Genomic DNA, 12,945 nt, shown 5'->3' on the forward strand with positions numbered 1-12,945 from the left:
AGGGAGATATTTCAGCATGCATGCAAAATCCAGAATTAAGGCTCTGTGCAAATGCGGACTTCATCTGAAAATTATAGCACAGATTTTAAACTGATTTATGGCATAACTGGCTTATGATAATCAGACAGTGCATTGTCCTAGAAACATTTTAAATGGCTGAATTTCTGTCAGTGAAGCAGGGTTCAAGTCAGCAGACCCAGGGTTCCTGTTCATCATAATTTTGTTCTGGAGTGGTGAAATAGAGAAGAGTGGGAGCTAAGCTGAGCTGGTTAAAAGACCTGACCAGTTATGTGAGATTTTGTACCAGTCATGTTGAAGGCCATCAGACCATGAAGGTTACCACTCGCGAGCCTCACCATTAACAATCCCCCGCTCACCCTGCCACTGTGACAAAATAACAAGGAGTTTCACAAATGAGTTCACACCCTGGCTAATTCATTGAAAAAAAAGGTAGAATATCCTTACTTTGTTGTCCTCTTTAGGGAGAATTGACTTGCTTCTGGACTTCAGGTTTTTCTGTCCCTTCTCTGCCGTCTGGTCTCTATAACATTTCATGATCTGTTCCAGTTCTGGTTCACACTGATACGCATGTTTCAAGCCATTTTCTCTCACTGGGAACAAACATATATTTCATTAATGTCAATTACCTGCCTGCACAGACCAGGTAAATTTCCTTTGTTTTTGTGGAGAAGCTGTACAACATTTTCAATGTCCTAATTTCATTTAGCAGTACAACATTTTCACAGATATTTTCTAAGAACAAATATCACACCATTCATACAGATATATTTCTTAACTTTTGATTAAAATAAATCTTTTAGACCCACTCTAAAAATTGTATGGGGCAAAGCTGCATGGTATGATTAACAAGGTTCTGCCAAGAATATGAGGAGCAGTCCATTTCACAAATAAATTTTATGTTACATGGATAAAATGAATAATTGTCATACAATACTTTTTCTGAGACATGTTGAATTGATTAACATTATAACTGAGGAAAAACTGATCTTGACAGTGTTGCATAGGGATAGCTTTTCTCTAATGAGACCTTGGTCAATCTGAAAATTTTAGTAACTGGTGTACCTTACATCAACCTACCAAAATAAAGTACAAAATGAAACCAGCAGATCCTGAAATTTCAATAACATCATCAGGTTACTTCAATGTATCAGAAATTAGGACATGCAGTTTAACATGATAGCCCCATTCGGGACACTGCACCAGCATACTTTCACAGTTTTGAGGCACATTAAAGCAAATAGAGTAAAGTTTCATTGCAGAGTACAAATTTTGTTTCCTAATTTCATGTACTTATTATTCTGAGACAGATTACCTTCACAGTGATGAATAACTCTTTTCCACAATCTGTTGTTTCTAAGACAGGCCAGATTGCCTACTATCAGCAAGTGTCTTTTCCCTCTGGTAAGTGCAACATTCATTCGCTTCTCCGAGTCTATGAACCCAACTTGACGAGTCCTCACACAAGACAATATAATAATCTCCTTCTCTGCTCCTTGGAAAGCATCAACTGTTGAAATGTGTACAGCTTTGATCTCAGCAGGGTCACATTTTGCAGTGTAGTCAAGCATTCCACGTAACTGTGAGCATTTAGGAAAAAATGGATTATTCGCTGGCACTTCTTTCATTGGTAAAATGGTTCACAAATTCTTCCAGAAACAATTCATTGAATGAAACCAAAACTTTTAAGCAAGTAGAAACAAAACACTATTGTAAACAAATAAAGTTGAGGAACAATAAATCCCTTTTCCGAGGGTTGAATTAGAACACTTCATCAGTGTTGCCCATAATTGTTTGTCCCCCATTAAATTTAAAGCTACAGACACAAGAAAAACATTAATTTCCTGGATACCACAATATTTATCTTGGTACAAGACAACATGCAAAAATTGTTAACATATGTTTTTTTTTCCTAAATTACTAACAGACACTTCTACATACAGAAACTAATCACCCTAAAGACAGCTTCACAGACTGGTGAAGTCATATCTCATCCGTGTCAATCACACATGCACAGATCTGGAATATCTGAAGCAGGCACTTACAATTCTATTTACTATATGTCCAATTCAAAGCTCAGATTCAGAGTTAACAATTGAGAATGCTTATTACAGTAGGATCCACCGCATTTTTCCAAGTTTAGTAGTTCCTGAGTCTGCATGGTTCTAATTTAGACTTTCCACATTCATTTTCAAAAAATGTATTTCCTCAGTGGTTTTAAGCTTTCGTGGTTCCTGGTTAGCTGAGTATTCCTTTGTTGACACATTTAAAACTGCACATTCTCTTTTGTTACCTCCCTCTTAACTCACAGCCCTCCTGCAGCTTGCTTCTCCTCATTATATTTCTTGCTACCTTCTCTCCACCTTGATACCTCTTACACCTTCCTTCTCTCCCAGCACCTCATGCTGCTTCCTCTCCCAATCCCCAAATTTCCCCTACAGCATCTTGCCCTATATGCCTCCCTAAATGCCCTCCTTCCTCTGGCTCAAACCCATCTGAAACCTCTTCCTGCCACCCCCTGCCTTTGTCTGGTTGATGGCCCCACATTGGACCCAGCAAATGGAATTGCTGGATGCAGTAAAAAGCCCTGCATTCCAGCCAGTAGTGGCTGTTGACCTGTCTCTGCTCCTGGAATTTGTGGTGATAGCTATAAGAATGATATATGTGCATCCTATTCAGCCAATTCAGTTTGTTCTGTTCCCAACCTCAGAATCCATCAAATCTAACTTCTAGAATGCGCTTTTAAATACTGGTATTGAAATTAATGCGTGTGTGCAATCATCACACTTGTAAATTGGTCAGGGAACTGGAAATAACATGGTAATGTTCTAGTCAGTGAAGGCCACTGAGGGATACACTGTACTTACTTCTGAGTTTCCTATGTACTACTGAATCCCACTGTAATCACCCTGCCCACTGTGATGGGAACTTAAAATCCAACCCCTTATTTCTGAGCAATCTTTTTGAAGTACATATGATACCGAGAAGGCAAGACAGGGCAAATATTGAGAGATACTTTGAAAATGAAGAATCTGCAGCGAGGGGGCACAGTTTAAAAATATAGGGTTAAAAATCACACAGCACCAGGTTATAGTCCAGCAGGTTGAATTGGAAGCACACTAGCTTTCGGAGCGACACTCCTTCATCAGGTTATCAGCTGATGAAGGAGCGTCGCTCCGAAAGCTAGTGTGCTTCCAATTAAACCTGTTGGACTATAACTTGGTGCTGTGTGATTTTTAACTTTGTGCACCCCAGTCCAACACCAGCATCTCCAAATCATAAAAATATAGGGTCTTCCAATTAAGACAAACATCAGGAGGAATTCCTTCTCTTAGAAAATCATAAATGTTATGAATTCTTTATCTCAGAGAGCAGTGGAACCTAAGTCATTCAACATATTCAAGATTGCGTTAGATAACGGGGTCAGCGGTTAAGACAGATGGCAGCAGAGTAGAGGATCAGCCATGATCTAATTGAATGCCAGGCTTGATGGGACTTTTTATGACATTGTATTTATGACTCTTATAAGACTTCTGGTATTCATTATAGATGGGTTAATAAATTTTTAATTCCTGCTATAAAAACCACAACCAAAAGAAAATATATCTCTTCCTTGAATTTAAGAATGCAATGCTGCAGAAGATTCACTCGTACAAAAAGTATTGCCAAATAAAGACAAATTTTGTCAAACCTTTTCATCTTGTGTTCATCAGATAATTTTGCAAGAAGGCCAATTCAAGGGGAAAGCTAACATTCATGCTGCATAAGAGGGGAGTCCTGATCAGTTGGAAACTGGTCTTTGCTTAGTGGAGCTATTGTTATGGAGAATGTATGCATTAGTGCTGATGACAGTGAACTGCCAAACTTTGTTAATGCAGATGTGCAAGTGTGCCACACTACTAGCCCAACTGATTATTATAAATTGGCTTTCAGCATAATTCTTCACACACTCGGGATTATCATGCAAATGTTGTCTAATTATAGAATCCCATTCAATATTTAACACTGTGTTGCATGTATGGGTTGGTTGAATATGGTCAGTACCTTGCTTATTGTAAATAACTGAAGGGATATGCTGTACGATATGCCCTATAAGTCCTCCTATATACTCAGCATCACATTTGGAAGAGTAAGGTATCTCAAAGGTTTGAACAAGAAGTGATATTAGTAGTTTAATGCTGCTAATACGAAGTAGCATATCATTTCTTTGTATTGGAAGCTACTTACGTTAGTATGCAGGACTCTGTTCTTTGCAGATAGAAAGAACATACAAGTCGTTCTGCTATAATGCGTGTTTCATTAATGTGAATTTGCTATAACATGGTTGATGAATTGGGGACACTTTCTAAAGTACGAACTTTTAATGCACATATTGATTATAATACAATTCCGGCCCCATTAGTTTAAATTGTGCTGCTATTACACAATCTTCTTATAACATGGAATTGCATGAGAATGGAACTACCGCTTTATAGCAGAACCAACTGTATACACACACTACATTTGTTTCAATTCAATAAAATAGGTGACAGCCATTCTCTGGTTCGTTTCTCTGGGTAATGCCTCGACTAATCAGAGCCAATCTGCTGTGTTCAAAACTTCAACAACCCCTGACAGTTAACTATGAATCAGTATTAAAAAATGCATTCTCCAGGGTAATATCTTTACCAATCAGAGTCCACTTGCAACCAGTCTATACTCTTCACCCATGGAATAGAAGTGTTGTTTTTCACCCTGAGTTGGTATTCTTGAAAAATGTTCTGACAATGCAAGATGATGAGCTTTGATAAAAATGGGTCCTTTTCAGCAATGCTCAAGTTCTGCACTACCAAACATCTATTGGTATAAACATAAATAGAATACAATTTGTAAAACAATTCTAAAATGTGAATAAAAATATCGTAATTACCTTGTGCATCTGAGATTTGTATAATGTTATCACTCCAATCATAGATCCTTTAATTCCACAGGCTATCAGAGACTGGATAAGTTTGACAGTGAATGTTGCTTCTTCCAGATTATGGCAGCTGCCATCCATGTCCATCTAGACAGATCAGAATACAAATTATAACAAAACAAAATCATGCAACATTTATATTTTATAAATTTAATGAGATACTTAGTGCTTATGTTTTTTTTATTTGGTTAGATCATGAACTATGGCTGGTATGTTACATTGATTTTATTCAGTATTGATTACTCATTCCTGGCAAGTAACTAATCATCTACATATGGATTAACATGACAGCATCCAACTTGAGGCAAAATTGCTAACACAGTCCTTTCATCACTGCATTCATCAGATGAACTATATCCATCTTGCACTGCAGAGAAAGCTTTATTTTAAACTTTTTTGGTGGCGTTTAATTTAGCGAGGTGCTGCATTTTGGGAAAGCAAATCTTAGTAGGGCTTATACACTTAATGGTAAAGTCCTAGGGAGTGTTGCTGAGCAAAGAGACCTTGGAGTGCAGGTTCATAGCTCCTTGAAAGTGGAGTCGCAGGTGGATAGGATAGTGAAGAAGGCATTTGGTATGCTTTCCTTTATTTGTCAGAGTATTGAGTACAGGAGTTGGGAGGTCATGTTGCTGCTGTACAGGACATTGGTTAGGCCGCTTTTGGAATATTGCATGTAATTCTGGTCTCCTTCCTATTGAAAAGATGTTGCGGAACTTGAAAGGGTTCAGAAAAGATTTACAAGCATGTTGCCAGGGTTGGAGGATTTGAACTACAGGGAGAGGTTGAATGGGCTGGGGCTGTTTTCCCTGGAGTGTCGGAGGCTGAGGGGTGATCTAAAAGAAGCTTATAAAATCATGAGGGGCATGGATAGGATATATAGACAAAGTCTTTTCCCTGGGGTCGGGGAGTCCAGAACGAGAAGGCATAGGTTTAGGGTGGGAGGGGAAAGATATAAAAGAGACCTAAGGGGTAACTCTTTCACGCAGAGGGCAGTATGTGTATGGAATAAGCTGCCAGAGGAAATGGTGGAGACTGTACAATTGCAACATTTAAAAGGCATCTGGTTGGGTATATGAATAGGAAGAATTTGGAGGGATATGGGGTTGGTGCTGGCAGGTGGGACTAGATTAGGTTATGGTATCTGGTCGGCATGGACAAGCTGGACTGAAGGGTCTGGTTCCGTGCTGTACATCTCTATGACTGTGACTCTATGACAAAAGTTTCGAACAAACAGAATGTAATTGCAAGCCCAGAAATTGATGAAGCATTGAGTAATCTTAATTTGAGAAAGGGGAAGTTTAATGTGAAAGGGAGGGTCAGAGGAAGAAATCAGGGGCCTAGTATTGTATAGGCCTGGGCAGTTGGCTGGCCCTGCCCTGTTTTGAGCACAATGGCTTCACCCCTGGCCAAGCACAGGAGCACCCTAGAGTCCCAGGATCCTGTTAATGGGCCATAATGTACCCCCTGTCCTGAGCCTTGGTGGAAGATTCATGGTTGCAAAAGATGGAGGAACTTTTAGGACTTATCCTCAGTCATTCAGTTTGCACCTCTTTGCTACTTTATGACTCAGCTTGCTTGTTCATCCTGGAGCAATGAATTTTAACAGTATCTCATACCTTCAAAGCCTTACATCAAAGCAGTTGCACACACCGTTGATTTTTCTACCTAACACTGCATTGCAATTCAAGTTTAGTGAGGTTGCATGTAGGATATAACAGGGTCTTCATCTTTCTGAAAATAATTCATACTGACCTGAACCAAAGATTATACCAAAGACCAAATGATCTACTCATTTACTCAAAAGTTATAATTTTAGCAAATAATGTTATTTCCAACAGAAAAAAAAATAAACAATACACGGTGATAAATACTTTTAGTCAGTCTGTACTGACAGACACTGTAAAGAAAAAAAAGTAAGCAACCTAATAACTCCATGCCAGAATGGAAGCAGCAGTGGGTAAAGATTATAAATCATATTTTCTGCAGTAAACAATTACTTTTAACAATATTTGGCAAAAGCCACAGATGTGATGCTGGGGATATCTGGAAGCAAAGTTCACACATTAACTTGTCACTGTAGCAGCCAGCAGCAGAACTACCACAGTGCCCACTGGTGGTGACAATGTCCATTGTTTAACTGGGAAATATCAACTCTTACTTGTACTGCAGACATCAATTCAGAAAAAATATCTTCAGCTTGTGTAATACCATTAAAGTTGCTGCTTCTTCTTATGGAATATTTACCTGGTCATGTCCTTTAACATTATAAAAGCAAAGAGTAGGCAACCAGTCCAACAGAGGGTTTAAATTTGAAGCAGAAAGTCCATCTTTAAGATTCCCATTGTAGAAGAGTTCATTTGTTATAGTGCTTATAACAGGGTGGCATCTGTACTGAGTCCTTAGCATAATGGGATTATGGCCCTGACGGACAAGGAGAGAAAAAAACATCACAAGGATTATCAATTCGAACAAAATTATTCACATGGATGGTTCATAGTTGCTTTCAAACAAAAGTTTAAAAAAATCTGTCTGACCAATACTGAGAGTAATGCTATTTCTTTCTAGATGTTGAAACCGTAACAAAGAGATTTTGCTTTTAAATGAGATAGGAAGAAGTACTTACCAAATAAAGTAAGGAAAAGCATGGACATCATTAGCCCTGAAACTGGCCACTTTCTAAACAAGAGTTCAAATATTCTTTTTGTGCTTAATGTGTACTTGGCACAACGAGCACATACTACTAATACAATGTTGGTTGCAGCTGGTGTTGCTAACAGATTCCACAGCTGAGACGGTTGGCACAGATGGCTGACTGAATCGATAAAACTATGAATCTGAATGGAAGTGAGTTTATACTGCATAATTGGTATTGCAGAAACACTTGGGACAGATAGTACAGATGGACAAATATATGACTCATAACTGGTAAAAGTGAGTTAAATTATTTAATATTTTAAGTGCATGAGTATACTACATCTTGTAAGATGGTTTACTAATTAATCATAAGGTCAAATTTGATTCAGTGGACAATGGTTTTACAGAATAAATTTATCAGTTCATGCAGTTTTGTGACCTAGTATACTAGAAAATCCAGTGTATGTATTGCACAAGTCAGAAAACAAAACCTTCACAGGTATGAATGATATACCAAGGTTACAGTGTTAAGATGCAGAACTACATCTTGCACAGCCTTTATTCATATTATATCCAGGGGCTCTTTGTAAATGTTAGTTTGCACAACAATTACTTGCAAGGCTTTAATTATTTGAATGATCAGATGTGACAGTGATCTAAATTCATTTATCTATAATACTCAATCAATATTAATAATAACAAATAAAAACCGAAAGAACTGCCAATGCTGTGAATGAGAAACAAGTAAATAAATGATATAGTGATCAATATGAAACAGTACTCTTTGCTACCTTGCCAGTAGCATTTTGTTCAGTGTGGGGAAATTACAGATGCACAGTTCTGAGCTGCTGAAGGATGATCTTATTGCACAGATTTCACATGGATACAATGATAATTGAAACAACCACACTACTATGCAAAAACCAAAGGTCTGTAGATGCCAAAAATCTGAAATAAAAAGAGAGGTGCTGGAAATGGAAAGCATATTAAATCAGCATATATGGTGAGAACAGAAAAAAATAGGTGCAAGCCATTCTCATATGTTAAAATCTGACATTTCTGTTCTCTTCATACCTGCTGACTGTCTCACTATGCTAGATTAGATTAGATTCCCTCGTGTGGAAACAGGCCCTTCGGCCCAACAAGTCCACACTGGCCCTCCAAAGAATAACCCATCCAGACCCATTTCCCTCTGACTAATGCACCTAACACTATGGGCAATTTAGCATGGCCAATCCACCTGACCTGCACATCTTTGGACTGTGGAAGGAGCACACGGAGGAAACCCACACAGACACGGGGAGAATGTGCAAACTCCACACAGACAGTTGCCAGAGGCTGGAATCAAACCTGGGACCCTGGTGCTGCGAGGCATCAGTGCTAACCACTGAGCCTCTGTGCTGCCCCTCTCAGCATTTTTTGTGCTTGCTTTCAGATCCACAATGATAGATGCCTAATCCAGTGTTCTGACAAAGGAAGCTAGAATTGGCAAAGTTATATGGAAATTAATCATCTTCACTTTTTTTGATATCCTCCATTTTGAAGCAGGTTCATTAAGGTTTAAAAGATTATGATTACTGTAAAATATGCATTGCTTCCCCTTTAACTTGTGGAGAGCCATCGTTCACAGCTATTCCCTTTAAATATGTCATTAAGATAATTGCTGTACCATCAGGCACATTCTGTCAAAGAGAGTTTGTTCCAGGCCAGCTTCATGAGCACTTTCGGAGCCTTGAATTGTAGGTGGCAATTGCTTGGGGTCGCCAATAAGGATCAACTTTTCACATCCAAACCTGAAATGAAAAATCCAGTTTTGATCTTTCAGAGTTACATCGTTAATATAATTCTTCTTTCCCTGTCTAACATAGCCATAAGCCTACTTATTGTTATCTGAGATCAGCCAACTGATCACAGACCAGGTTAAAGTCTGTGGCTTCTTAAATTTTATACATTGTAATTGATGTGCAGTGGGATACTTCTTCTGGCTACTTTTAAGAACTGTTAATGGATCACGTCAGGTAAATCCAAACTTCCGATACAAATGATATTTTCCTAAAGGTTCCTCAGTTTGGATTCTCAGAAACAGGAACATCTGTGGATTACTAAGCTACAAAGTACATGTATCCTGCAAAGTGTGTAGCGTCAATTTTAGTTATCAGAGACAGTGTGTCAATCTATGAATTTACATGTGTGTTGGAGAGACAAGCACCACAATGGATTTGTGAAGCGTGGAATGGCTATTTAAACACAAATCGATGAGCAATACCTTGCAATAGGAAGGAGAGAAACTGGTTCTGTGATCTGACTGCACTCATCCAATAAAACCAATGGAAAGCTGAGGTTGTTCATACACTGGAAAGGACATGCAGCACAAGTAGCTCCTACCACTCGCACCTACACAAAGGCAGAAACCAAAAAAAAGTAAATAAGGAGAAAGAGTCACAGAATTGTGTGTGTAGACGTTTTGCATAATGAACAGTTCAAAGAAGTAAAACAGTCCCCAGCACTTATACTGTCCCCCCATCTCAGACAGCCACCTGTCAGAAGCAAAATAGTAAACATCTCCCATTACCACAAACTCAATCATAGAGACGAATGAAAGCCCAAGTAATAGTTTGGGGTTACTTCTGTTTGGTCCTGGCTAATCTTTCGATGTATTTCAACTGCCCCCTTATTAAGTGCTGATTTCTGAAAGACATTCACAAATGCAACACTGGCAGTTCAATTTCTGAAGACATACTTTAAAACAGATGCTTTTAATGTTAAAAGGGCAAATGGAAACATAGCACACTGGCTTTCTGAGGGGTTGGTGTGTAACAATACCGGTTGGCCCAGCAACAAGCTACAAAGACAGATTGTTCATCAACCCTATCATTTTTGGTTTTCAATCCAAATTTCCAGCATATGTAGTATTTTGACTTCTGGCGCTGGTTTGATATCTTATCTGGACCAGGTTAGCTGATCTCAGAGACAGCAGCAAGCGAACTGCCCATTTGCCTTCCCCCCCCCCCCACCCCCGGAGGAAAAACAGCAAGGACTGTTGCTTCTATCACTGTCCCATTTTCCACGCTGGAAAATAATGGATGGTGTAGAGTTAGCGCAGGTTTGAACTCAATTGGTAAAAGGCCTTGATAAGACATACTGGCTGCAAATTTGGCCGCAAGACATGTCATTTTATCAATAAAACCAATGGTGTTGCACATATTTCTGTTGTTAGTAGCCAGGTTTTGCAGGGCAATTGGCAGTGGGAGGGGTGGATGATATCCAGGGATGGAGGTGCCCTGATGTGTGCAGAATTAAGTGGTCTCCGTTTCTTCCCTCCCTGTTTTTTCACTCAGGATATTTGAATGGCCTTCCCACTCCTCCCCACCTGCACATAGCAGACAGATTGTGGTATAAGCAGCACATTATTCATGTCAATAAGCTTGCCAACAAATCCAGTTGACCTTGAATTATTTATTTACATGTGATGGGCAGGTTGTCAGTTTTGGTGCCCACCCTCCAAGAGGTGAGCTTGAGAGTGGGTGAGAAATTGCTGAGCTAGCCACTCAGTTAATTTAGGTGCTGCCTTTTGAAACACGCCCAATGGCCCCATCTCTTAAATGTGCACAAATTAACACACATGCAGCACCAGGAAGAAACACCCCACCCCACTCACCATGTCATATTAAAACAAAAAGAGCAGAAATGTTCTCCAGTGTCTTGTCAACATTTATCCCTCATTCAGCATCACTGAAACACATATCAAACTATTTATCGCAATACTGTTTGCAGGACCTTGCTCTGCGATTAATGGCCATGTTGCTCAATGTTCCAAAACTCGCTAATTCCAGCAAAAGTACTTTATTTGACTATGAGGCACTACGGGGCATTCTGAGTTCGTGAGAGGTGCAACATAAATGCAACATCTTTGTTTCATCAAATGCAAAATAAAAATTCAAATCACATAAGTGATCTTGGAGTAACAACATTTCATTGAATATACTGTTTACACATTCACTATATAATCTCCGTTGAAGTGGGATGAATATGTGTCAAATTGGAAGTTCCTTTATGAACAAATTCAGTGTTTTGCAAAAATATCCTCGCATAGTGCATCAGCAAAAATAATCTATAAAGCCAAGTTAGAGGAAGCTTAAGTTCATGCGCATTTAGCAACAAACACATTTTGCCACATTTACAAATCCCTGTATTGCTAAAGGATTTTATTTCAAAAAATGTCACATGCTAAAACATAACTCTCACCTCCATTAGCACAGCTCTGTTCCTGCCCAATTTGTGTTGCTCAATACTCTTTCTCACATGCATCTTTTCTACAGGAGTTAGGTCTTCTTTCATGAGTGCTTGCAGCTCTCGTAGCTCTTCATTGTCACTACCTGCATGTAAACTAATAAAACATAAACAGAATAATTCCATAAAACTAAATCTATAATAACAAAGATTTTCCAATATTGATCTCACTGAACAGAGATGAGTCAGTTCATACAGGGAGTGATTTTTCTTTTATTCATTCACAGGATGTGGGTATGTCTGGCGTAGCATGTATTTATTGCCCATCTCTAATTGCCTAGAGTACACCTCATTGCTGTGGTTCTGGAGTCACATGTAGGCCAGACCAGGTAAGGAAATCATCCCTAAAATACATTAGTGAATAAGATGGGTTTTTATAACAGTCATGGTCAGCATTAGATTCTTAATTCTAATTTTTTTTAAAAATTCAATTTAAAATTCCAACATATCCTATGGCAATATTCAAACTCAAGTCCCCAGAACATTACCTGGGTCTCTAGGATAGTAATCTAGTGATAATATCACTAGGCCATCACCTTGCCTTAAAAAGGAAAATTGAAAACACACTCATCCCCAACTCTCAATACTATGGCTGACTGGGCACCATACTGACAAGAGCACGGGTGTAATCGTCAATAACTCTCAACAACATAAAGTGCATTCTAGAAGGTGGAAAAGCGAACTAAATGATTGTTTAAAAAAAAAGTATGCAATCTTCTAAAAGTTTTTAAGATCAGTTACTAAGTACTTCTCTGATGAGACACTGTGCTAAGATCTCTGTTGGCTTCGGCAATAATAAGTATTACTAGTAGAAATGGCCTTAATTGATCTCTGGCAGCATGACAGATCCAGGGTTGGGGGAGTAGGGAGAGGATGTTTGAGAGTCAGAAGAATGGATTCATGATATCTGGGTGAGCTGATAATATCAGCATGGAATGTGCATCCTGAAATGTTCTCGAGAAGGCGTCAGGTGCAGTCTCTATGTTAAGGTTATTTTCATAATGCTATCAGGGGGGCTATCTCAGGTTTTTGACTCAGTTAAAATC

The 12,945-nt window shown here is 38.8% G+C and overlaps 1 protein-coding gene across 1 annotated transcript in view; it reads right to left on the minus strand.

Moving 5' to 3' along the window:
- Nucleotides 1-12,945, minus strand: part of LOC122553550 (5'-3' DNA helicase ZGRF1-like) — an 84,990-nt gene that overhangs the window by 10,779 nt on the left and 61,266 nt on the right. The window contains exons 20-26 of the mRNA XM_043697538.2: nt 11,855-11,996; nt 9,876-10,003; nt 9,279-9,402; nt 7,220-7,396; nt 4,928-5,062; nt 1,334-1,598; nt 466-611 (exon numbers count right to left, since the gene is read on the minus strand). Coding sequence (XP_043553473.2) covers nt 466-611; nt 1,334-1,598; nt 4,928-5,062; nt 7,220-7,396; nt 9,279-9,402; nt 9,876-10,003; nt 11,855-11,996 — 1,117 coding nt within the window. The remainder of the gene's footprint in view (nt 1-465; nt 612-1,333; nt 1,599-4,927; nt 5,063-7,219; nt 7,397-9,278; nt 9,403-9,875; nt 10,004-11,854; nt 11,997-12,945) is intronic.

The sequence above is a fragment of the Chiloscyllium plagiosum genome, unplaced genomic scaffold, assembly GCF_037043375.1.
Source record: "Chiloscyllium plagiosum isolate Xiang-an unplaced genomic scaffold, Cpla_swu_hap1 HiC_scaffold_1, whole genome shotgun sequence".
Lineage (NCBI taxonomy): Eukaryota > Metazoa > Chordata > Chondrichthyes > Orectolobiformes > Hemiscylliidae > Chiloscyllium > Chiloscyllium plagiosum.